The 27177-nt window shown below is 39.1% G+C and overlaps 2 protein-coding genes and 1 long non-coding RNA gene across 5 annotated transcripts in view; 1 reads left to right on the forward strand and 2 right to left on the reverse strand.

Annotated features, from left to right (window-relative positions):
• Window positions 1-3418: 3418 nt before the first annotated feature.
• Window positions 3419-9173, reverse strand: ctsla (cathepsin La). The gene is made up of 8 exons (XM_023414391.2): window positions 9016-9173; window positions 7868-8002; window positions 7656-7778; window positions 6946-7098; window positions 5400-5624; window positions 4996-5164; window positions 4345-4462; window positions 3419-3859 (listed from the first exon to the last, which is right to left on the reverse strand). Exons 2-8 carry the CDS (start codon window positions 7988-7990, stop codon window positions 3760-3762), a joined length of 1011 nt encoding a protein of 336 aa, XP_023270159.1. The 5' UTR covers window positions 7991-8002; window positions 9016-9173; the 3' UTR covers window positions 3419-3759.
• Window positions 9174-11473: 2300 nt separating this feature from the next.
• Window positions 11474-25708, forward strand: LOC147818685 (uncharacterized). 2 transcript variants are annotated; one of them, XR_015437736.1, is made up of 3 exons: window positions 11474-11931; window positions 23240-23433; window positions 25369-25708. It is a non-coding gene; the product is annotated as an uncharacterized LOC147818685 (long non-coding RNA). The 2 variants fall into 2 exon arrangements; XR_015437735.1 differs by lacking the exon at window positions 11474-11931 and adding an exon at window positions 21883-22015.
• Window positions 16708-27177, reverse strand: part of dapk1 (death-associated protein kinase 1) — an 81986-nt gene continuing 71516 nt past the window's right edge. The window contains exons 21-26 of one of the 2 annotated variants that reach the window (XM_087176064.1): window positions 24829-24984; window positions 24516-24713; window positions 24163-24301; window positions 23703-23823; window positions 23222-23410; window positions 16708-21951 (exon numbers count right to left, since the gene is read on the reverse strand). In XM_087176064.1, the coding sequence (XP_087032190.1) occupies window positions 20656-21951; window positions 23222-23410; window positions 23703-23823; window positions 24163-24301; window positions 24516-24713; window positions 24829-24984 (2099 nt within the window). In that variant the 3' untranslated portion in view covers window positions 16708-20655. Of the gene's footprint in view, window positions 21952-23221; window positions 23411-23702; window positions 23824-24162; window positions 24302-24515; window positions 24714-24828; window positions 25015-27177 lie in introns of both variants that reach the window. The other variant, XM_023414388.2, reaches the window with a different exon arrangement.

Here is a 27177-nt window from a genome sequence, read left to right on the forward strand (position 1 = left end):
GGGAATGACATGCAGTGAAAGGCCGTCCGATGCGGGATTCGAACCGGGGCCGACTGCAGCGAGGACTGTAGCCTCTACACATGGGGCGCCTGCTTAAACCACTACGCTACACGACTATGACGTTTAATGCCTTGCCATACTATGATGTTTTTATGACAATTTGTGCCTTCATACACTATGATGTTTTTTTGACATTTTATGCCATACTATACTGTAACGTTTTTTGTAATTTTTATGCCATACTATACTATGATGTTTTTTTGACATTTTTATGTCTTAATATACTATGACGTTCAATGCCTTGCCATACTATGATGTTTTTATGACAATTTGTGCCTTAATACACTATGATGTTTTTTTGACCTTTTATGCCATACTATACTATGACGTTTTTTGTCATTTTCATGCCTTATTATACTATGACATTTAATGCCTTACCATACTATGATGTTTTTACGACATTTTGTGCTTTAATATACTATGATGTTTTTTGACATATAATGCCATACTATACTATGACGTTTTTTGTCATTTTTATGCCATACTATACTATGACGTTTTTTGTCATTTTTATGCCTTAATATACGATGACGATTAATGCCTTACCATACTATGATGTTTTTATGACATTTTGTGCCTTAAAATACTATGACGTTTTTTGTAATTTTTATGTCTTAATATACTATGACGTTCAATGCCTTACCATACTATAATGTTTTTACGACATTTTGTGCTTTGATATACTGTGATGTTTTTATGACATTTTTTGCCATACTATACAATGACGTTTTTTGACATATAATGCCATACTATACTATGACGTTTTTTGTCATTTTTATGTCTTAATATACTATGATGTTTAATGCCTTACCATAATATGATGTATTTATGACATTTTGTGCCTTAAAATATTATGACGTTTTTTGACATTTTATGCCATACTATACTATGACGTTTAATGCCTTACCATACTATGATGTTTTTATGACATTTTGTGCTTCAATATACTATGATGTTTTTTTGACATATAATGCCATACTATACCATGACGTTTTTTGTCATTTTTATGTCTTAATATACTATGATGTTTAATGCCTTACCATACTATGATGTTTTTATGACATTTTGTGCCTTAATATAATATGACGTTTTTTTGACATTTTATGCCTTAGTATACTATGATGTTTAATGCCTTAATATACTATGACGTTTTTATCAATTTTATGCATTACTTCACTATGATGTTTAATGTCTTACAGTACTGTTATCTTTTTATGATATTTTATGTCTTAATATATTATTATGCTTTTTTGACATTTTATGCCTTACTATAGTATTATTTTTTTTTGGCATTTTTATGCCTTTCCATACTATGGTGTTTGCCTTGTCTTACTATGACATTTTTATGACCTTTTATGCCTGAATATAACATGACGTTTTCTGCCTTTTTAAATCCATACCTTACTATGATGTACTATACTCTGTTGTTCTATTCCTTTGCATTGTATGATGTTTTATGGCATTTTATGCCATACTATGATATGATGTTTTTTTTAAATTTTTATGCCTTACTATACTAAGATGTTTATTGGCATGTTTATGACTTACCATACTCTGTTGTCTTATGACTTACCTAAATATTATGTTTTTATGTGTTTTTATGCCCTAATACACTATGATATTTTTTGACGTTTTATGCCATTTTTATATCTTACTATATTGTGACGGTCTTTGACATTTTTATGCCTCACTATACTCAAACCCTTCTATGCCTAACTATAGTATGACTTTTTATGCCTTACTATACTAGAATGTTACGTTCCCGGTGTCCAGGGTTTGAGGGAAGTAACAATGAATATGGGCAAAATGAACTGGGCAAAATAGAAAGAAACAGGACAACAGATTCAGTCCAAAAAATAAGTAATTTAATTCAGAAAAGAAAGCAATCCACAACAGAAAACTCACAGTAATACCTGGTAACTTAAATCAGTAATTGACCACTATACTAAGACAAACCAAATAAAAAATAACCACTAGATAAGATCACTATCAGTGTAGGTAACTACTATAAATCCCGCTGATGGACGGCACTCTGGCACTGGCCAAGTCTCCTCAATCTGCCTTTTCAACTCTAGCTCTTGATTGGGGATCAGGGATAGCTGTGCTGAGTCAGCTGGCAGTGAAAATAGTAAGCCAGAGGGCAGACCAGCACACATACACATCACTACGGCAGGTGACAATGACATTTTATGCCTAACTATACCATGACGTTTTAATGACGACATTTGAAGAGCTCTATGAAACTTGACCCTGTATAGTTCATCATACAGTACTCTTTAAATCAGTTAGATTATTACTCTAAATGAATCAACAATAAAAATCATTATTTATAATATATTTATCATTGTTATAATAATAATTAGGTGCAGCCCTAGTTAACACCTAATACCTTTAGAACCTAAGTTTGAGAACAAGCTTATAGATTGTATTCATGGTGTTACGTACAGATTTATAAGGTCATGTTAGGCGCCCTCACTCCGCACAGTGAAGTGGTGACTCCATTTCCTTATGAATCAACACCATTGTTGCCAGAATCAATAATCCTATAAAATCCGAAGAGTACCAGACATCAGAGAGCAGCTTTGAGCTGTGGACATGAGATCATATGACTCCATCTTTGCCCTACATGTTAAACCAGCCTTTGGGATTAAGAGTACAGCAGAGGCCTCATTTAGCACTCTGAATACCAAAATTTTGTATGTGGTACCTTGAGTTGGAATATTTATCAATCAATTCAAATCGAAGATAAATCAATTCCAAAAATTATTTTGTGACCAATTCCATCATCTTTAACAGCTAAAAATACTATGTGGTGACTTAGATTCCCAAATTTGTCAAGGAAGGGTTCAGTTATCAATGAGCCTCCATTAGTGCTGATGTCTGAGTGAGTCTTTAAAGTTAGTAACAAGATCAATAGTGGTGACTGATATGTAGGTTTCACAGCTATGAAATAGTGCTTTACAATATAATTTAGTTACTGTTTAACAGGGACAATGCACAATACATTTATTGTACCAGATAAAGGAGCAGGCCATCAGTGATTGATTAACTGTCACAATTTCCTGAAGCCTTGGGGTGTTGTCTTTAAATGTCAAGTTATGTCTGACCAACAATCCAAAACCCAAAGACTTTCAAATTAATATTGATTTTCTTATAAAACAAAACAAACAAAAAAAAAAATATATATATATATATATATATCAAATAAGACTCAAAGCTATTAATTGATATTTAAGTAGATGCAGATTAAGTTTCTGTCGCTCAACTAATTGTTGTCTACAGAACAGTAATATACAGTCAAACCTCATCTATAAAGTTATTTACTTAAAGAATCTTCACAGAAGTCCAAACACAAAACTAGTGTTTCACAACTTTTAATTGATCACAGTAAAAGTAGAAAAAAAAAAAAAAATCATTTACAATGACCGAAGCAAGTGTTAACGAATCACTCACCAAGTAGCATACACATATTTACAAAGAATAAACACTAAACTAAAATATTTTCAGACATAATAAAGTGGCATAAAACCAGCCAAAACACAATGGCGCCATTTCCCTAAAAACAACAGTGTTTCTCTTCATAAAAACGTTGCAGAATCCCCGTCAATGTGTCGATCCGACCAAAGCTTCCTCCCTCGTCTCCAGACGGACTATTGCAATAAGAACACTATGGTGCAACAAAGTGGAGCTGTGCAAATGTTAGACTAGAGGATAACTGGCTGCCGTCGCTATTCCACAGTGGTTCTTCCTGTCTTTGGCCATGTAGATATAGCCTTTGTCTCCCCACTTTTCACTCCAGCTGAAAGGAGACAAACAAAGATCAGGAAAACATTTAATTTGATTTGCTCCCTTTGTTATAGAATTACAGTGGATGTAGTTTAGAGCACTAAACCTAACAGCAGGAAGCAGCTGGAAACGAGCTTCAGATAGAAGTCTTATTTACATTACACTTATTGTATTACTTCTTATGTAACAATGTTTATCAGTATTCCTGTAAAAGAAAATATGTAAAAAATAAAATCAAATGTAAGTTTGAAATGGAAAATTCTTTTGCAAGTCTGACTTTACTAAGTTGATTTTAGACATTTTAATACAAAGATCTGGAATTCCGACTCTTTCAGGACTTCACAGTCCCTTAGAAAAACTTTTGAAAATGAAAACACTATTGGAAAACCAAATATATAGAAAAGAACTAAACCCCATCTAATTAATGCAATGTGTGGCATTTGCACAGACTTCAACATTTCTATTTCAAACAGCAGATTTTAATGTTATTTTACTGACCTGTTCTTGACGATCCAGTATTTCTTGCCGTCCACATCTTCTCCCTCGAAGCCATAACCCACCACGAGCACACCGTGGTCCAGCTCCTCACTGCTGCAGTCCTTCTCATAGTAGATTCCTATAACATCCAAACATCCAGTCAGCCACAAGTTCAACCTGCAGTAGCCGATTTTTTTTTTTTTTTTTTTTCCAGTCACTTGGTCGTGAACAACACTGTCACATCACCACATTTTGGGTTGATATGTTGAACCCGTCAGCAAACCAGTGCTTATTTACACATGTAACAGTTACAGAACAACGTCATCAGTCATTTTGAGTCATGTGTGTGTCCACCTAATGACTGTAAGTCCAGGATTCAATCTTTCAACTCTGCTTTATGTCTCCGACTCCTGAGGAAAAATTTCTGGCTCTTTAGCTGCTAAATGCTCCACTGTGTCTGTCTGCTCTGGTGCTACTCTGTATCACCACGCGTGACCCCTTTTACATTATCTTTTAATATATTTGTTAGTATAAAAACATTGATTATAGCCACTTTAAATAAAATCATAAATAGTGTGGAATACAAGCAATTAAAATCTCAATCTAACAGCTAATTTATGCAGATCCATCCATCACATTTCCTTGTACATTTTCACAAAACCAAGAACTGACCTGATTGGTAGAACTGGAAAGACTCGTGACCGGCATCGATGGCGACAGACACGGGTCCCACGGCAGCCACGGCCTTCATCAGAGCGCGCTCCTTTCCGCTGGGAATGTCGATGAAGCCGGTGTCGTTGGCAGAGTTGTATTTGGGGTCGTAGTGGCACGGCTGGTCGTCCTGGAATAAGAGAAGATGGTGGACAGGATGTTATGGTGCTGACACAGACCTCTAGGTCCAAAATATACTGATCATCATTTCCTGTAGAAACAACTTTAAAAAAGGGGCACTAAGATCAATAAAGGTGACGGTGAGGAGTTTTTTCAAGTGTGTTCAAACGCATTTAAGGCCTTTAAATCTGATTTTCCAGACATTTTAAGACCTATCCTCCAGACTTCCTACATGAGATACGTACTGTTCCCAGGTAAGGGTAGGACTCCTCAGAGTCCAGGCCTTGGTTGTCCTTGACGTACTGGAAGGCCTGGTCCATCAGACCACCGTTGCAGCCCTCGTTGCCCTCGGGTCCAGAACACTCCACTAGGTTCTGTTCGCTCAGTGACACCAGTGTGCCGGTTTTCCTGAACTGCTGACCCTCCAGAGCTCCAGTGGTGCTGAAAGCCCAGCAAGAGCCACACTGACCCTGGAGAGAGCGAGAGAGAGAGAGATTTTTAATAACGGTTTGTACTACTACTTCCAGTCTGTCAAATGTTGGTGATCTTAGCTTCCTATGATTGTAAAGTGAACATCTTTGGGGTTGGGAGTGCTGGTCAGACATATAATTTTAAGACAACATCTTGATAGACAGAAACAGAACAAAGCAGTTTAGAGTTTCCTATAATTTGCTGGTTTATGACTTTTCAATGAGAATCCAGAATTCAACCTGATCTTCACCTTTAAACAGTCTGTCTGGTATTTGTCCTGACAAATCTGCAAGACTGATTATTAGTCATTTTGTTGTTTGCATAAAACTGAATATTAGTTATTAGGTTAGTTTTTTTTTTTTTTAAGCTTTCTTCTTTCCCCCTTACTGTCTTTTTTTTTTTATTATTCTTATGTTTTGTCTTTTAATATGCTTTTATGGTACTCCCTCTTGTTCTTGCACTTTATGTCCAGAGTTAGAAATTGGGTTATACTGTACACTTAACTCCAGCACGTTGACTTAATGTATAGGACCGTGTTAGTGCCACCCTGGCTTTGTTTACAGTGGGCCGGTCGGACTGGTTTCAGATTACAGTGTGTTAATGTATGTCGAGGAGGTGGAGAGGACAAACTGCACAGTCAGGGAGAAGGAGGAGGAGTGTGTGTGTGTGTGTGTGTGTGTGTGTGAAGCACATAGATAACAAAAACAACCCACAACTGGCCATCTTATCTGCCTGCTCAAGCAACACATTTACTTCAGTGGACAGGGTGCCCTTGTTACTTCTTATAAGTACATTTGTGACAACACAAATGTCGTGAGTTGCACATTACATCATCATGTTTACCAAGTTTTGCAACAGCTGATATGGGGCAACAACTCTCTATGTCCTTGATGCCAACGTGGCTCTTAAAATAGGAGCTTGTGGTTTACATTGTTTATGCAACCTGAGTGTCTTTCGTTGTGACAACAAATGAGCTGCTTCACTGATTCACTGTGATTCCAGCAGAACGACTGATCCTGATAGAGACTGAGCCTTTTTACTTTCATTAATATTAATGTGTGACACTAAGGACTAATTGGTTGTTTGTGTGCTTTTCGTGGTTTCTGAAAAATCTATTTCACACACCAATTATTCACAAGTGCTCGTTTAAGTTGCTATAAACCCTTGAATATGTCCTTAATAGACGTTTTTGTGCAGGATACAATGGAACAAAAACATGTTCAACCAGACCCTGACAGCTCATACCAGGTGTGGCGGCGAGGCAGCCCTGAGGCTACATGGGACACGAGCAAACAGAGGGGGAAAAAAACACAACGTTACCTGATCCTTAACGGGAGTGACGTATCCCTTCTCCCTCCAGTCCACAGCACGTGGGGCCTCCAGGAAGTTGGGCTCCATGAACAGGGACCCCTTGGACTTTCTCTCTGTTTTGCGCTTGTAGCCGTTCATGATCTGCCTGAACTCCTCGTGAGTCTGTGGAAACACAAAGTGAAGTGACTGAGTGACACTGACAATGTGAATTAGACAGCACCATACACAAACAAGAAAACATGAAGACAAAATGTGATGAGCAGCTGTGCTTTGGGATTATAAAATGGTTTTCATGTGTGTTTTCAGCTGCAGCTGTTGATCTAACCTCAATTCGGTGCTAGAGCAGCTCAATTCTTAGCAATTGTTGACTCGTTTATTTAAACTTTTAGTTTCTATCCTGTGGCATGCCCCAGTTTTATACATACCTTGTCTGCACTACATGTAGCTTTATCTGATCTCATTTTACATTTATTTCCTGACCTTGTACATACATGCCTCAAGTGATATTAAATCTATTTTTTGTTGTCATTCCTTTCTGTCCCAGGATGTTCACAATGTTTTCTGACAGAATGAACTCAAATAAAATCACTGCTTCCATCCAGGTTTTCAATCATATGCCAGCTGTATCAAATCCATTCTCCTTCACTTTCTTTGGTTTCCAAAGAACCAGATAAGTGTTTCCTGCTCAGAAATGGTTCTTTTTATAAGGGTGGTCTCACCATGTCTCCAAAGTGGTTCATGCCCAGGCGGTAGGGGTGTGTGCCCATGGAGTGCTCCAAGTTGTGCAGCTCGATCTTCTTCAAGTTTTTCTCCCATATCATTCTCCTCCAGCCCTCCTCTTTCTGCAGAAAACAATCACTATTAACACTTTTCTTTCCCCACTGGAAGTGGCAGACGAAACAACTTGCTAGAAAGAAGAAAAAAGCATCACCTCATGGTATTTTTTACCATGCCAGCTCTTCCACAGGTCCCAGTGCTCATCCAGCTGTGCATCCAGAGTGGGGGCTGAGAGGACTGCGCTTAGGCACACTGCCAACACAGCAAGAGGCAGCATTGTGGCTTCCTACTGGAAAACAACAAGAAAACACAATAAGTTACGCCACAACTTCCAAAGAAGCAGGTTAATCTTTGATGGAGGCCTGGAGCTCTGACAATGACGAAGCAAAAAAGACTCCACTACAAAAGACATCCCTTATTTTCTCAGGAAAAGGCGCAAGTCATGGTCATTTACCATCGAAATTCATCATCACATGTTCCACCATCGTGAAGCTTGTCATGCATCCAGAGGCTGTACACTTTGTTCACTCGGACTCGTACTGAAATGGGATCCGCATTAACGCTGCATTACACATTCCCGACGGTACAGTCATTTCCCGTCTGTTCGGCCCAAGGCAGGGACACTAGTCAGGCCAAATAAACAAAAAAATACCGGGGGATCTGGATAATAACACAATGTTGACTGTCTGATAGGGGGCAAAAAAAAATGGTTGTATTGATTGTTTTAAGGCTGTTCTCCTGCAAACTGGAGAGCGGAAACTTGGCCAGATCCCAACCATAAACTGAGCCTGTTTTTGTTTTGTGCAGAGTCACGGGACCCGAGCTGAGAAAAGCCTGGACATCGAAACTACGACCAGGAAAACGAAATTAAAACCAAAACTTTAACCGGTAGCGAACAGATGGAGATATATTCAACGTAATCCGCTAGAGGCCGAAGTCGTCGTTTTTCCTACTTAATTTAAACCGTGGGAAAGAAACAAGCAATGGCTGCTCCTCGTCAGAGAGAGGCAGACCACGACAAAGGCAGCCGAAAGAAACAAGATGGCAAAAGCTAGTGGATAATAATAAATATATCGGTATTTCTGTCGGAAAAAATAGAATAGCGTTGAGAAATCGGCTTAATCAAACATTTTTAAATGGACTCTGTGATGTTTTTTAAATCTGGCACAAATGACGAAAAAAAAAACCCCATAGAAACAAATATTCATCGGTATTTTCTGCTCTATATCGTGAATTTAGGCGTCGAGCTTCAATATTTAGGTATAAAATAGGCAGGAAGAAACGAATAATGTTAAAACTTACTGTAAACACTTTGTTGTCGTAGATGAAGAAGGAGAAAATAGCCTCCTTCGACGGAGGTACACAAAGTTTATAAAGGCCTGAGTGGCAGCTGAATAACGTCCCACCGAGCTCCCTGATTGGTTCATTCCTTGTTTATTCCCAGTGAGGCCCCGCCCCCAACATAAACGTCATCGTGGAAGCACGTGATCCCCCCCCTTCAGGAGTGTGTTGAAAAGAGGACAGTGTTGTTTTTTTTCTGTGCAGGATTGTAGCAGCTAAAACAGAGAAAATAAGCATTTTTATTTACTGTGGGTCGTTTGTTTCGACTTGTTTAATGTTAAGAATCCTCTAATAGATTCATAGTGCCTTACAATGCTGCTCAGTACTCTTAATTAATTATTATTAATACTCATTATAAGTAATCAAATTAGCCTATTAGCTAAAGCAAAAACAGTTATCTCTGACTAGATATAAACTGTAGCAGGTCTCACCATTTATTGTTACTGGAAACAGATCAATAAGTGGAGTGAAAGTTATTTTTGCAACACTGGTAATTTGACACAGGACCAGCCTGGCCTTTTTAAGGGCCTTGGGCAGAATTTGATCCCCTACAACCCCAAGTAAATACATAAACTAATACTTGGAAAACTTGAAATTCATATTTTGCTCATGCGTTTTAAGTTGTGCTTCATTTAATTTCTTAATTTTTTTTCTATGTGTCAAGTAATTAACAAAGAGAAAGACAAGCAAGGTAATGTTATTCCATTTTAAGAGAACTGCAAAGCTGCAACCCAATTATTTTCATTATTATGCTTAAATAATTGAATTCATTTACATAACAATTACACACATTTCACTTTTAAATCAACAAAAATAGATCAAGAAATATTAAAGGTCTTGGTTGTTGTTTAAGGCAGAGCAAATGATGCCACTGAGGTGAGATCATTTATATCTTTAATATCTTGAAACAAAATTATCTGTATCATATGTAATTTTTTTGATTTGTTAGAAATAAAAATGATCAAAGGACTATGAAATTGACCAAATTCTTCTTCTTCTTTTTCTTGTTTTACAGTTGTTTACATAGCCAACATATTGATTCTACATTAGGTTTTACCACATAGTGCACTTCATTAGTACTTTGCTGTAGGGTTCAAGTTTACAGTGAAGTAGGGGATGTGTAAAGAAAAAGAAAAGACATACTAAAGCATTAAAGGAGATGTGATGTGTGTTTGAGTCCAGACTTGTGGTATGTGACCTGGGTGATGGTGACCCGCAGCAACAGTCTGTGGTTTTAATGGGACGCCTCCAGAAGCAGTTGCAATGTGGAGGTTTATGAGTATAAATGTAAAGCTACTGGGAAATCACCCTTCTTACTGTACTGAACAAACTGAACCAAGTGTTGGGTTAGAAGACGGCCTCACCACTGGTGAATTTAGCACTGCAGGGACAGACTTTTGTCTTACGTGTCCTCTACTAAATTCCAGGCTGTGTTATTTACACTCCTCTGGGTTCATTGTGGAGCTTCAGCTGCAGAACTGCAGGCTCATCCACACTCCACCCACACGCTCACATGACTGTCTGCCGGCTGCAGCACTCTGGGTTTGTCTTAACTTGTCCCGACTGCTGACGGTTTCGACTGCCATTCAAAAATATTTGTTCAGAGAAGAGATTAATGGAGCTGTGACGTTTTGACCCTGTGAATCTGAAGTTTATCTCACGTGTTTTGCAGCAACAGCAGGAAGTGAAAAGTTTTTCTAAGCCCAATTTAAACTGGGTTTAATTGCTAACACTTTAACTTTAGGTTTTTATTATTCATAATCAGTATACACTTTTAATAAATGGGGTATTTGTCAACAACAACAACAATAAGTGGAGGCTGCTGTTTAAAGAATGAATGATAATAATAATGAATACAATATGTCTTCATAGGAGACGTTATAATTGCTATACTGCTTATAAACAGGGGATTTAAAATGAGGTGTTGCTGCTTTATTATACATCATCATATTGTACCGTTTACGATCCAACACCCTCAGATTTTCGGTGTTGCAAAAGGGTAACTTTGTAATGTGGTTTCTGGTCTTGTGAATAAAGTGAATATGATAAAACAAAATGAAGATAATAACTTCAGTGGTATCTTTTCCACATAGAATTAATTTTCAAGACCCAAAACTGATTTATTTTTTCTCACTGTGAAGAAAATGCGTTAATTTAGAAAATGTGCCCCACGGTCATTAAACTGCCAATTCATATTTTTAAAGTGTTGTTTCAGTGTAAGAATGAGCTCAATCAAATGTTTATCTTCATCTGTTGGACTTAATTCTACATGCAAATAAAACTGGAATAATGGAAACATCGTCCTTTAAAACTGAACTTACCAGATATTTTCACTGGTTTGTCACTGATTATTCATTTTCCGTGAAGGAGTTTTTCCTGCATCACACGGAGAACGTGTTAAATGTTAGCATACAAACAATCTTAATGGAGCTTTTGATTGTAATACATGATCTTCATCATTGAAAATCTCCCGAAATGGCCACATAAACCCGCTGATAAACAGTTTATACAAGTCTAATGGTGAAGATCTGGAACAAATACACAATGTATTGATGTGTATACTGAGTACCGCTGCCTCACTAGACTGCTAGCGTGTTTGCAGACCTTTAATGTTGTTGTGTTACCTAAGCAAACAGCTCCTGGATCAATACTGTTAAAAAACTGAGGCTGTTACGTGGGAATTAAAAAAACAAAAACAAAACAACAACATGTAGGAGTGATATTGACCCTGGTCTGAAGACGTGTTCGTCAGTTCAGGTCTGTTAACCTTTGTGACTGATGGATGGGAAGAAGAGCAGCAGCTGATAACCTTCCTCAGCTGTTGTGTTGATCGATCAGCGTCCTAATCTGAGGAATGTCGACTCCATAAATGAAACGGTAAGTATATCACCGAGGCCTCCACAGCAGCCTGTTACAGTCAAGATATGTTCATCACATTGCACATAGGAAATTGTTTGACTTTACAAGCATGTGCACAAAGGTGAGTGGCTGTGTCTTAATGCTACAGTGCAGCTGCCTTCGAGATAATAGAGACATTTAAAGGAATAGTTTGTTATATTGTGAGTCATCTGCTTCCTTCTATTCTTGTATAAAAGAGACGATAAGCTCATGAAATATTGATCCAATGATTTATCCAATATACAATATACAAACCTGTATAACCCAAAATTAGCTTCACCTCATCAATGCTGCTTACAAATTGATGCATTAGGAATAATATGGGAATAATATTTATTCAGCATGAGCTTTATTGACTGACTTAAGTACAATTTGCTGATAAAACCTTTGCACTTTAACCTAAATATACATATTTAACTTACAACATTAAACCCTCTGAGGGCATTTTCTTGATTTCTACATTATTTCTTAAAGTCACCTTTTAAAGGGTTCATGCATATAACATAATACCCAAGTGTTTTCTAGCACAATTCTCTCTTCTTCTGCTCTTTCTATAATGAGGCGTAGAGCAAAGAGATGTGAAAAATTGAAGCCTGGTTTTTGAAACTCTTCAAATCTGTTGTGAAGACAAACCTTTACTGATGTGGATGAATTGTTTTTAATGGGTTGAAATGGGTTCACCAAAGTCTATAGGTTCATAAAAACAGTGCAACATGTGAGTAAAGTAGTAGATATAGCAGAAATTTTATAATACTGCTGAGTCGTAGTGTCGTCTTGTCACTCTACTTTCGCAAATTTTAGAGGCTGTGACACATACAATCTCACAAGAGTATGCAAAGGAAAGTGGAGAGTCTACAGATTTTAACAACATTCAGACCATATTTCTACGCTGTATAATCGCAAAGATATTGATAGAAACATCCATCGACCTCAGAGGGTTAACTCGATGAGGAAACACAAGTGCAGTTACTAGATGACTCTAAAAGATGGTAACTGGGCAGATTTGCATGCTCGTACAGAAAGCGCTCAGTCAACCGTTGTCATGTGTCGCTCTGCTTGAGCAATACAATCCAGTCACACTGCTGAGGACGCAGTCTGCTTTCTGCAAATGCAAGGAAACCATATAATTTTAGACCTGATGTAAAGTAGGACACCATGTTAGCTTAACCACACAGTTACACGAGGAAATTTAGGAAGATCCTGCATGTGACAGCATAAAGACATGAGTCATGACATGGACAGATGTAAATGAGTCATGTCACATTATATCACTGTTAATGTATTTTCTGTTGGTGTGAGGTTTGTATGATTTCATCAATTTCCTTCTTTTTTTTTCTTCCTGTAAACTCCAGTTTCAGCAGCTGAGGGTAATGAACAGACTGTTTATATGTGAGTGTTTATCTGATAAATTCCAGTATTTTAAGACTCAGTATATTTAAAGGAGTAGTTCACTCTTTTGTCAAGAGTTAGGTTAGAAGCTTGATACCACTTTCATGTCTGTGTCAGCAGCCCTGTTTCCAGTCTGTATGCTATGCTAAGCTAAGCTAAGATAAGCTTAGCTATGCTAACCAGCTGGTCACTCCAGCTTCATATTTATGGTACAGAGGGCCAATAAGCTTAGTCCTCAAAGTGTCAAACTATTGACTGATCTTGAACCAAAATAAATAAATGAATACAAAAGGGATTCCCTATTTTCCCTCCAAATGTTTAATTTTTGTTCATGTAAATAAAGCTTTCAGAGAAAATTTAGGCCTTTAAACTGGAAATATTTACAATTTTAATATTCAATATTTGCCCAGCTGAATAAATAAAATATGAAAAGAAAAAACATATTTAAAGTCTGAAATTTCAAGAAATTTCTATCCTACTCTCTTGCATATAAAATTGTGTCAGAGATCTGGTGAAAATTGAGCTTCAGTCTTATGTAACTGAGACACTAACCTTCAAAATACTGAGGTCAATGTCTGGACTTTAGTCTGACATTCACTGGTTCTGTCGGTGGGGGAAGCTTCAGTCAAATAATTTACTTTAGTAAAGAAAAACAGAAATAATGTCAACAAAATAAACTTAAAGTATCAAAGTAAATGTACTCAGAAAATAGCTCATTTTACAGTGTTATATTATTATATGTCATATCAATTGATTATTATTAACTGTAAGCAACATTTTACTACTGGTTTTTATTATTTCAATTTACTTTTGGGTAGTTTAATCTATAGAAATGTGTCATATGTCATTTGTTTATCATATGTTTCCATGTAAAATCTGAACCTGCAAAAAGAAGCTGTTGGATAAATGCAAATGTTGTGGAATAGAAGTATGAAGTAGCACAAAATAGATATATTCAAGTAAAGTAAGATAAAGCATCTCAAACAGAGAACTTTAGTCAATGTATTGAGTAACTTTCCACCACTGGTGTCTGACTTATTATTACTGTCAATAAGAAATCTTCTAAATGCCATAAACAAATCGGCCTGTTCAGAGTTTCACAGTCTTATCAATCACATGAGCATCGACCCTGATTAACTCAGACTTTGTGACTGCACTTCCTGGAAGTCCTGACATGATGCATATTCATGGTCTGGTGCCACAGCTCTGGCAATGCAAACATCGGCCATCACTGATACTATTAGAAGTCTTATCTGTCCTCCGTGTGTTAAACACAGTCATTGTCAGGCTGTTAAAGCCCAACACATAGTGGAGAAAAGATATTACACCAGATACAATCTGTAAAAGTTTCAGCTTGTTGTCAACAAAGATTTTCTTCTATATTTTTTTGGCATCTTTTCCACAATCTTCTCTTTTCAGGAGCAGCTGTTTTATATCAAGCATAAATGTGTTTCCATTTGAAAACAGCACAGTTAAGATGTGGTGAGTTCAGAGGTTTCACACTCTCTGTTATCTGCCCGTCTACATGTAAACCAAAAACAAATATCATCTCTTACCTGGGTGTTCTCTAACACACATATTGAATCACAACTTGAGGAGGATTACTTCAGGCTTTAGAATCAAATCACAGATAGGACACATAAAAGTCTCATTTTGTGCACATTTAGTGTCTTTTCCAGTAATATTTTGCAGGTCAACTGTCACTCCACCTGAACTGAAAAGCTGCATACCACTTATTTTAATGTAGACGTACTGTAGTCTGTGTTCACTGTGCAGTTGTAAAAAAAAAAAAAACCTGTTTCAAATTGACATTGGTAGATATGTAATCGACCGGGAGCAAAAGGTTTCCCACTTTCTCTGTGTTAATGACAGTGATTTCTCCAGATTAACGGCCCCTTCCCTCCTTGTAGCTGCCGGACCGGTGCCCGCTCCTGCAGCCACCACAGAGCTCACACACTAGTGAAATATGTCCCACAAGTACTGAGAAGTGTTGACCTACAAAATGTTGAACTCTGCTTTGTTGTGTAAGTTGTCGTTAGTGTTAGTTAATCAGTTGTTTACACGCACAAAAGAAACAGGGAACTCAGAGAAATCAGGCTACGAGCCGAGGTTTAGAAAATGGCTGCTTCCTGTCAGAGATCTTTGTTATGCACAAGTCCAAATGTAAAACACTGATTTTAAAAATCTCAGTTACACAAATACCATATATGACAAAGAGAGAAAAAAAAACTCCCAAGGGCAAAAATTGGTTGTAGCTAGAAGCTGGTAATAAGCTGCAGCCTCTCAAGTGGTATTAACCAGTTTTCTATAAAAGTAAACTCTACAAAACAAGAAAATAGAATAAGTTAACTTGAATAATAATGAATTTATACACTGAACTATCAATTGATGATTACAGAAAGTAAAGTACCGATCCCAGGTTGTAAAAGATCAGTTATAAATGAAGTGATCTTTCTCTCGGCCTTGTCCACAGCACTTGTTCTGTAAATGTCAGCTCGGTTTTTGAGGCGTGCTCTTCCTGTTTTGTGCAGTAAAACCAAATTTTACCAACATATTCGGCTCCTTAACCGTGAAACAGAAGTAACATCCTCATCAACTTGTCACTGAAAATCCTCGTCATCCTTGTGACCAGTTCAATCAAATAGCGACTTTTTTCCTTTATTTTATTTGAATAACTTCAAATAAAATAACTTTCAGGAATTCACAACAAAAAAGTGCAATAAATAAATAAATACATTCCGTGTAGTTGAACTATTTTTTCTATTTTATCCTCTTGTCCTTTTAGTCAAAACCTCTTTGTTGGGGGTCCTGATCCCCAGGGTGGGAAGCACTGCTGTAAAACATGTTTTTGTGTGTAAACTTTTGTGTAAAAAGTCTTTTAATCCTCTTCACAGGGAGCGTTTTAGCCTGTTGATATGTAATTAAATGTATTTATATATTTATTTATGTCTAAAACTGATAAAGTAAAGCAGTGGTTCCCAACCTGTGGGCCGAGGCCCACTGGTGGGCTGCGAAGGTATTGCAAGTGGCACCGACAAAAATCAAAACAGAAACATTTTGGTGAAAGCTGTAATTATATACATGTCTATATTATATATATATAAATATATATACATACATACATATATAGCAGGCAACAGGAAGAGTTAAAAGGAAAGAGTCAAGAGACAGATGGTCAATCGACAAGTGATCTCTCACCCTGTTAAACAAAAAAGAAAAATGGAACTTTTTAGCCTCCGCGTTGTTTTGGGCCGGATGTGGGCCTTGAGTTGGAAAAGGTTGGGAACCGCTGAAGTAAAGATTATCTGTTCTGATGCTACTTCAGGAACCTTTAAAATCTCCTCAAGTAAGACAGGGACAAGTACCTTAGGTAAAGAATTTATTACAAAATGTATTACACTATAAAGTGTCAGAAGTACTAAGAACATGGCATTCCAAGACATGCTTAAAGAACGTAACATAAATAGCAACAAAAACGCTTGTGCAATGTGGCGATCAGACCGGAGTCTACGAGGGGAAAATTCACTCAGAAGAAACATCGAGTACGTCTTTCCTCCGTCCACCAGAAACATGTTTCTGAGAAAACCTTTAAATCCTGGTGTTTCAGTTGGACCCGCAGCCAGAAGCATCCGAGAGAGACTTAATAATGTTATATTGATTCTCAGATTTTACCAAAAAAAAAAAAAAAAAGTGCCTCTTTTTCTGGAACAAGAGAAACAGAAACATAATATTCACTTCCCTTTCTGAAGAATCACTTCTCATTTGTATACTGTACAAGGCAATAACAGAGGAATGAATGTGAGTGTGACATTGGCAACGATTATACACAACTTCAACAAAAGCCTCAATAAAATAAGAAAATAAAACAATGTTCATGACCAGTTTGTGACATTTCACTGCGTCATGTTTTTGTACACACGTCGGGGTTTCATTGTTTTCTTTACTTGTCACCTTATTCTTAGGAAGATTGTGTAGTACATTCATTTTGCCTCGTTGTAATCAACATATTTGGGCAAAAAAAAAAAAAAAAAAGAAAATAAGTGAGCTGAAAACAAACAGAAAAGAGAGGACGAAGTCGAAGACACAGGCCTCGAGTATTTACATCACAGCAAGACGTTTGCTGTGTCAATTGGCAAGTTCAGGCTGAGACAAAAATAGTGAAGGAGTACATATTTGAAATAGTCTTTAAAGTCTCGTTTCATCTCTGTGCACAGATGTTAACACTGGAGAGGAAGTAAAGCAGACAGGAAATACTGGCACAGAGCTTTTCTTCTATCAAACTGTGACACTATGTCCTGATGTAAAGGCCCTTTACATCCGCAAAGTTTAACTTTTTAAGAATGAAAGACTCTTTTCCCAACATCATCACATATGTACTGAAATAAGAAGCATTTTCGGGTCCATGTCAGGTCACAAACATTATAAAATACCAGCTTACACAAGGTGAAAATGCTTTTCTGGGTCATTTCTGTCATCAGCAGCCTTTGGCCTTTTTCAGCTAACAATACTAACTTCATGCCTTCTTTCTTTTTCCCTGCTTTTGCTGACCGTGTCCGAGCCGCAGCTTCGCGTTATGAAAAAGACAAACTGAAAGAAGATGTGAAGCCACGCGTGGCCGACCGACACTGACAGCGATACTGAGAGAAGCTCAGACAGAAGCAGGAGTCAATGCCACCGAGCGAAACTCTGACACTGTGGACGGTAACATGACAGTTGACGTCCAAGCACTGGTCACTAATGCAGAAAACCTGTTGAGGAAGCATTAAAAAGGTGCAGTGTCAGGCTGTAGATATAATACATCACTTTTTAGCTTGGTACAAAAGACAAAATTCACCTTCCTTTAGGTTGTTTTTTTATCACCTTGATGGCACTTTCTCTTCAGAGTACGCTGTATGAGTGCACAGTTTGGGTTCTCAGTTTGGACCCTGAAGATTAGCAGCGTCAGTGCTGAGCTTCACTCCGTCTGCCATGATGATTTTTAACATTAACGCTCAGCGACGATGTGTGAACCCACTACAGCAAATAAATCTAGATGCTGGAAGGATCAACGCCTTCAGTAAGACACTGTACTTTAGGAAAAAAACTCTCCTTTTTCTGTAAAAATGGCTACAGTTCCCTTTGTGTAAATGGTGAACACATTTATATTTACACTTTATTTTACAGGTCCCATGGTTTCCTAATAGTTTCCTAGAGAGGGTTTGATATGTGAATGAAAAATCTATATGAAGGTTCCCGGAAAGATAATTATATTAATTTATTCGCTCCAATTAGCTCTTAACATAACGCAGAGTGTATTATGGTTGGATTTTAACACTTCTTTTAAAGGTCCCATAATGTATAAATTCTATATAAAGTTCTTTGATTATAAAGCAGGTCTAGTTTGTATATTAATACTGTGAAAGCCTCAGTCCACAGAGAAATGCACACAGCCTGTATTCAGAAACTGAGCCTTAAAACCAGCCGTCAGGACTTCCTGAACTTTGTGATGTCACAACAGGACAACTTCAGTCAATACTGAGGGAACAAAAGACAGAAAAATTTAATTATTCTTACTGTTCATTGTGACAGTCAATGGTAATTTAACTCACCACTATTCCTCAGTTTAGAAAAGTTTGAAATGTTGAAACTTCTATTTGCCTAAATGTTGCATTATCTGTTAAAACTACGATCACAACAAAGATATAATTAAATCTAAAAAAAAAAAAAGAGTTCGACATCTGTCCACTCATGAACTGCACGTTCAACATGATGACGCTTGCCTGTTAAATGGCAAAGACACACTATAGAAATTAAACATCACCTGCTCTTGTAAATGACGCATCTCTAATGCAAAGAGCAACAAGGTGGGAAAAGTGTGCGAACAAAGACTGTAATGAGCGAGACCGTCGCTTGAGACTGAGAAAAGTCCAAGTCGAAACATTAACAAGAGAAAAGTCTGAGACAATTATCTGAATTAGTACCAAATTACATTGTTCTTTACGGGAAAACTCCCTGGAGATTATCAAGAAACTCTGGGACATATAAAACGAAGAATCACCAAAAAAGTCATGGTAATGCTTTATTTCACCTGTCTGTAACTTCCAGTTTATTTAATAATCACAGGTCAAACAGACACTTTGGGACTGTTTCTCCTGTAATTACACGGTTCAGGAAACTTTCAAGAAAGTATCAGGAAGTAACAAACCTGTAAAATAAAGCGTCACCAAATCAATCAACAAATCATTGGTGTTGTTAGATGGATGAATGAGGGATAAAACTACGAGAAGGTCAGCGGTAAAAAACCCACAAATACACCGATTAAAAATGAATGAAGTAGTTTCCCTTTGAGCCCACGGCTTCCACAGAGCATCACACAGACTCCACACTGATTTAATATCACGTCTCATTCATCTCCTGACCGACTCCCAAACATTAAACAAACAGCAGAAAATCTAACGATCTGATTTCAGTCGTGTTTGTTTTTTGTTTTGGTTTTTTTTTGCCAGTGAAATTCAAATTTCAAAACTTTGTAAAATGAGCCAAGCTTTTCTTTTTCGTGTTCTTTCTTTAATAATCTTTTTCTTTCTGCTTGATAGAAATTTTTACTATTCGTGTCAACAAGGCACAGTTCTTCAAATGTTAGAAAGAACTACTTTGTTTTTATAACAAGACTATTTGTGCTCTTTAGGGAGGTAGAAGGCCACAAAGGCACTCTGAAAAATGCTGTTAATTTATTAAATACTACGCTGAACGGCCAAATGTTACACCAGTAAAACAGAAGCGAGGGGGGAGATTTCACCGTATGTTGTGACGGATGGAGTGAGTAAAGACCACAGCTTCCTCATGTACACTGATACAATAAAATCCTCAGTTTTTACTGAAGGATGGATATGAAAAAAGGTCCAAACATGAGGCTACCTTCTTTTTGAACCACGTCCGTTCCTCCGTGTAGAGAGTTCAACTTTCTGACTGTTATCTGTGAGCGGAGGGAGACTTGCGTGTACAGTAGAGCAGGAGGGAATATTAGAAAAGCAGCACAACAAGATTAAGAACAGAATATAAGCACAGGATTCCTCTTTGGAGCTCAGGACGTTTAGTTCTTTCACAACATTCATAGTGGAAGGAAAGGTCAGCTGTACAGGTGAGAGCACAAACACAACATCTGGCTCATACGCCGACTTAATGGAGTGATTGAAGAGCGAGCAGCTGGACTCTCTGGTAACGATTGCACTTGTTCATTCGCACACGAGTCTGTCGCGGCCCTGTTCAGGGGAAATGTCCCATCAGACCGACTGTCTGACGTCTGGCGAGGACAGAAAGTCGACCGTATTCGGTTCAGCGGGATATGACCGAGCTGATGGAGTTGTACGATGTGCCTCCGTTGCAGGTGGGCGGGTAGCCGTTGGCGGCCCCTCCCACTGCCTCCATGTTGACCCTGAAAACAGGAGAAGCTTTGAGCAGGAAGTCGGCGGCGTCTCGACGGCCGAGCTCCCTCAGTTTGGCCATCAGCACGCCGACCGTGCCGTTTGCTCGCCCGCTCCACTCCTGCAGCAGCGCTGCAGTCGGGCTGGGCTGCAGCACGGCCTGCTGGGAGTCTTGGTCTGAGTCCAGCTCAGAGGCGCCGTTCGGAGTCCCGTTGCTGTGTTTGGCCACCAAGTCCGTGAGGCCGAGGTTCATGGCCAGCAGGCACCAGTCTTTCCCCAGAGCGTCAGGGGGGTCCAACATGCGGCAGAGCTTCCTGCGAGCCAACAAGGGGACGTCCGATATGTGGATGTCTGTTCCCAGAATCCCCTGCTGGTAAACTTCAGCGCAGCCAAAAGCCAGGATGCTGCTGAAGCTCTCCCGGTAGCCACCCATGGTGTTGGTGAGGGAAGTTTCCCGCTGGACTTGGGCGCGGAAGAAATCTTTGGGTTGGTAGATCATGATGGGGGCGTGGTGTTCCCGTAGCTGCTGAGGACTCAGGTAGTATTTGGCTGTGAGCAGTCCGGGGAGCGTGGAGGCCAGTAGGTTCTCCGTTATACTGCAGATGGTGTCCAACAGGGTGTAGCACTTGGCCCGCTCTGAGTCGTGTCCACGCACCTGAATCTCCACCCCCTGGCCGTGGTTGACCAGCAGAATCATGGCCTCCACTGCGCCCTGGCTCACCTTGGCTCCGTTGGTCCACAGGTGGATATCTCCGTCGATATCCTCCCCGCCCTCCTCCTCTGGCTTCTGCTGGTGGCTCCAGCGACACAGGTTCACCTGCAGTTTGTGAAACAGGCCACAGGGGAAGGGGGTAAGGTGCTCGGCAGGGACAAGTCGTCCCCCGCCGTAGATCAGCGACTCCTCCTCCTCCTCTTCGGTCCAGGAGCGGTGGAGGCCGTTTGTCTTGATGAGGGCTGGAACGTCCACCATGGAGGGGTTGGTGGCGTCGCGGGCGCAGACGTCCATGGCATCTAGAATCTGCAGCAGCTCGTCCACGTCGCTCTCCGGAGCCAGAGCCTGCACCTCCTCCAGCCTGTAGCGCCCCCTGTAGTGGTGGATGGCCTTGGGCGTCTCCACGGAGAGCAGCTTGCCGAGGACGTTGCTGCAGAGCCAGCGAGGCTCCAGCAGAACAACATCCTGCACCGTCTCGCTCTGCATTATGTTGATCTGAGGGAGGGGGGAGGAAGTAAAGGAGGTGAAGGTGGTGAGAAAGCAAGAAGAAACGAAACAAGTAAGTTGACAGTAAAAATAAGTCAGAGAAGGTGAGAAGGCACAGAGTGAAATGAAGCAATGAGAGAGAAATAGGTGTGGATAAAAAAGAAGACGGGAAGATTCAGAGAAGTTAATTGCAGTGAAACATACTGACAAACATATAGAAAATACGTTGTTGAAGATGCTGCAATTATAGTAAGATTATAGTAACATCAGACTTAATTTTAGACAAAATCAACAGCAAGCACATGAAGAAACACTTTTGAAACTCAGGTTGGTTCCACAGGTTCCTCATTCGGCTTCCTGAGAACAGTCATTCTGGTAAATAAACAGAGAAACAACATGTTCCTGTTGCACAAGGAAAACTAAGATTTGGTTTAATTCATTCATGAAGAAACAGCGCATCCTGGTGGTAGTCTGGTGAACTGACAGTCAGCTGCTGGAGTAAGTGATAAATGTTGATAAAAACCTTTGACTTTTCCTCACAGCGGCCGATATAAACAATACATCCCGTTAAAACAAAATCAGTAACAGCAACAATAAGCAGCAGGAGCGCACCTCTTATTCTAAATTATATTTTCTATTATGGTGATTTTCATCTGATAAAATACCACAAAACAGTCACCATATGTAATAGACCATCATTGTTTTACTGGAAACTGTTCCCTTCAGGTTCAATGAATTCTCTAATGTAGAAAGACATATTGTACAACACAAATAAAATTTGTATTCAAAATAATATAATACATCCCCCCTCTGTCAGGGACTCTTCTCATCTTGCTCCAAGCTGTTTAGCAGCTGAACGCGAAAAGAAACAACATAAACCTGAATACACAGTTCCCAACTGGAGACACTTTATAGGCCGTGTATCCTGCATCTGGCAATTTTATTAATGCACTTTCCAAAACTTGGCACTCACTTGAACTCTCACATTTGGTTTCCACGGCAATGTTTTTGGGTTTTTTTTGTGGTATCTTTGTTTGTAAATGTCATGTCAGTTTGTTAGCACCGTTATCTCCACACAAAGACAAATAAATAATCCTGAATTAATTTTTTATTACGACAGATAGTTTGAACAAATACTTTGGTTAATTTTATAGTTGTATGTATGTGCTCTTAGGTTTTCACGCTCAGTGTGCTCTTCTTACCCCACAAAGGCAAATCATTATTTTACTTTCCTGTGGCTACCAACAGTTTGGTTTGAAGCTGATAAACAAACTCGCACCTCCCCCATGCTGTGAAGCTGCAGGGCCAGTGTGCGCAGGTGATCCTGGCTGACCAGAGGGTTGATGTGCTCCTGGACGTCGCTGACAAACTGCTGCCATGACGTCAGCTGGTTGGGTCCGCTCAGCTTCCTCCAGGTCGGCAGCGTGGTCAGCAAACGCTCCGACAACAGCATCATGGGACTACACCTCTACAACAGGAAGTGGATTCACTGTATGTTATCGTTTCTTAAGTTTAACACAAATGAGAAATTACTTTTATATGATTATTTTCATCAATGTTAAGTCTATAATCCGATAATAGAAAGCAGATTATTTTCAACCAGGTTCAGCAAGTATTTTGATAGAAATACTGTCAGATATTTATCTATAAGTTGTTTGTGTGCACGTGCTCTTTCAGGAAGATTCAGTAAAAGTAAGTGGTTTAAAATACACACAACAATCAGGCTGGGAAACAGACACAGGAGAGAAAGCAGAGCTCACAGAGATGATGTTGGTGCGAAGTTCCTGCAGGTGACTCCTCAGCAGCTTCATGTCTCTGGAGTTTGAGGCTCCAGCATCCACCACAAACAGTTTGTCACTGATCTGCAGGTCGTTCCCGAACCTGAAGACAAACAAAAAAAGAAGACAGCCTTTTTAAAAAGATAAATCTCTTCAGGTGAAGGACCATGTCTTGTATATTGGAAAATAAACAACAACCTGGTGGGAAATAGTGAAGTACTACAGCTGACTGTTCAGTCTGACCCATCAAACAGGTGTCACTACCAATAATTACACTAATGACAGTGGTATCAAACTTAGCTTTACCTGCTATAAGTCACATTATTACAGAATCAATGGGAAAGATGCCATGTGCTGAATAAGATCCTCCCATAAAAAACAGCAAAAACAACAACAAAATAATCTCCCTATCAGCCATGTGTGCTGTGGTTTAAGTCCCGACCTGTTCCTGACTTCCTTGAGAAGAGCGCTCTCCTTGTCATAGCTGAACTCTCCAGAGAAAGCTCGGGGGACGTCAGCGAGGTCAGCGTGAGTCGCCACCAGGACGACCATGAGAGGCTGCTGGATCCGACCTCCAAAAGCTGGAGAAACACAGAACATATGTCACATTTTTACATACTACACATTATATTACATTGTTGTCAGGACTTCCCAGGTGTATATATCAATAATCCACTATCACAGCACTTACAGATGTATAATGTGCTCCAAACAATGTTAGAAAAATCTTTATCAATACACTTATAGATCAAATTTAAAATGTTTCTTTCTTAGGCCCCCGCCCTCAGTCCTCACCGATGTTGTCCTGGGGCAGGGTGAGGGCTTTCAGCAGGTTCAGCCAGTAGGTGATGTGGCCCAGCTGGGTCTCGTACGGCTCCTCCAGGCTGAACAGCACCAGATGGATCGCCGTGACGTCGTTGGCTGCAAAGTAGTCGTAGGAGCAATAATAGACCGGGTTCCCCGAAAACTCCCACACGCTGAAATCCCCCACACCTACAGAGAGGGGAACACGTGATAGGAGGTTTAACCATGAATGTTCACACATTAAGAGGGGGCGAAGAAAATATTTTTTTTCAGTTTTGGTTAAATGTACGCCTCTGGTTCTCACCGTGGATGCTGGCGTGCTGGATGTCAATGGCCTTTGTGGCCTGGTCGTCAGCTGCGGACAGAGCATTGTGGACGGGGGAGAAGACCTCCAGGACGCCTTTGGTGAGGCTGGGTTCAAACATCATGCTGCGGCTCCGCACGCTCACGTTCTCACAGCCTGGGTACAAGTTGGAAATACTCACTGACACTAAAACACAAAGGAAAAGACACATGAGCAGGAGGTGATGGGAACTGTTCATTCTCATCTGCAGCAGGGCCATTACATTCAAATGATATTGGAGATTTTTTAAATGTTTTGTGAAGCACTTTGATGATTTTTTTGAAGTTGGCGTGGTATATAAATAGATTTTATTAGTATTACATTAATGTTGTTGTAAGTATCTGTGATTTAGTGCATCTTTACTTAAGGTTTTGCCCAGAATCGCAAGAAAATGTTCAAATAAAAAATAAAATAATAGCTATAGTGTGTTTTAGGTGTTGTTAGTTAATAGTTGAAAAAGTGTTATAAAAGCGAGGACCATTTTTCTGCTCTGTCTTTCAGGAGAAACAGCACATATCTGATTATATATGGCATCTGTCCGTCCTCTGCTGCCCTCCTGGAGGTTTCTTCCATTTATTTCGCTGTTACACGAGTGTTTAGGGGAGTTCTTCCTTCAAATCTGAATCGACGGTCTAAGGACGGAGGATGTCGTATGTTGTACAGATTCTAAGTTTCTTGAGCCAAATTTGTGATTTTGAGCTGGATAAATAAAACTGACTTGCTTTGATTAGAGCAAAATACAACAAGAATGAGGCATAACTTCTACCTTCAAAATTCTGCACAACAGCTGCTGAAAATATAAATTCTCAACTGATCGAATAAAATGTAAATATAAATTGTTCCCATGTGTCATGTATCTTAATGAACACTTGAATATTTAAATATTACAGTGCAGATCTGTACAGAGAGCTGAGCTCAAGTCTTTCCTGTAAGCAGTCACGTCATGTTATTTCTCCACTGGAGTGAACAGATGTGCATCCGCAGCCTTTTCTACATCCAATAATTACACACTTGCAAACACATGGGGGTGCTGTGCTACATCAAATAAATCCACTATGCAGACACAACATCTGGATTTTCTCGACACTCTGTAGGACCACACCTACAGTTTATTTTCTTTCATCTTGAATCACACTTTTATCGACTAGAATGTGGAGCCATTGGCAAGAGAACCATTCCAGCCTGCAGTGTGCAAATGTCTTGGTATTGTCAAATGTCAAATGTCTTTTGTTTTGTTTTAATGTGGATTTATTTTTGTTTTTCTCTTTCTATTTCTATCTAAATTGAACGAAATGTCACATTTTGAGATTATCAAGGCTGTAAACAAAATTTTACAAAAAACATTTCTGGGTTATCTGTCATTATACAAAGTTAATCATTTTGGCAATGAAAAGCTTCTTGCGTTGAGAAAGCTTTGGCTGTCTCATGTCGAAATCCAACAGCAAAATGTTCTGCTTTCCTGCAGCTGGTTGTTTTCTCAGTCCTAATCAATCATGGAGTTTCGTACTGAACCAAACAAACAAAACTAAAAGAGAACACTTGGTTGAGCTGAAGTGTTTCAAGCGTGCTTGGTGTGAATACACCCTGTGAAAAAGCATTGTGCTGTTTACTTAGGAGACATTACGTAAGATATTCAGCTGCCTGTAGTTTTAGTAGTGATAATGGAAGAAACGACGGCAGAAGACCTCACGGAGTCAAAATATTTGTCGCAGATAAATCACATTTTCTTTTACTCTGATGACTTTAACTTTTATTGAGTGATTCACGTAAAAACACAAAACAATGAAAAAATATCAACTAAAACAAGACACTGTGGTCACTGTGCCAGCCTCTCACTTGTTGCTTTTAGACATCTTTGGAAAAGGGTGAGAAAAATGTTATGGTACATGAAAAACTGCTGCCATATTTTTTCTAGTTTTAGGTCAGACAGCTTCTTTTTTTTTTTTAAATACCAACAGCTGCTGTAGGGTCGGACTTCAGATATGCTCTTATGTCTGTGTCTTAAAAGAAAGGGTGATTCATAAATGAATCATAAATAATAAATGAAACCTTAGACTGAATTCTAGTAAAGCACAACCTCTCTTCAGTGCTGTTCTGTGCCATTTTTACAAATTACTAAAGGGAATGGATGAAGGAAGATCAGTCCCTCTCCAATAACTGAGGCACAGAACTCAACTACTAAGAACAACCAAGGCCAGAAATCAATACACAGAGCAGAATTTTTCCAGGTGTCAAACTGAGCTTTGTATCTAACAGCATCATAAAGTTACAAATATTGACACTAGACAAAGGTAAATATGCATTCAACGT

The sequence above is a fragment of the Seriola lalandi genome, unplaced genomic scaffold (genome assembly GCF_002814215.2).
Source record: "Seriola lalandi dorsalis isolate HSWRI2012SDOR001 ecotype SW California unplaced genomic scaffold, Sedor1 jcf7180002054524, whole genome shotgun sequence".
In the NCBI taxonomy this organism is placed as follows: Eukaryota; Metazoa; Chordata; class Actinopteri; order Carangiformes; family Carangidae; genus Seriola; species Seriola lalandi.

Bases quoted from the DNA above. Each gene is read 5' to 3' on its own strand.
- ctsla (XM_023414391.2), bottom strand. From the start codon at position 7,990: ATGCTGCCTCTTGCTGTGTTGGCAGTGTGCCTAAGCGCAGTCCTCTCA. The intron at 7,099-7,655 runs GTGAGACCACCC...GTGTTTCCACAG, and splicing joins TGAACCACTTTGGAGACATG to ACTCACGAGGAGTTCAGGCA. The intron at 3,860-4,344 runs GTCAGTAAAATA...GTCTCCTTTCAG, and splicing joins TACTGGATCGTCAAGAACAG to CTGGAGTGAAAAGTGGGGAG.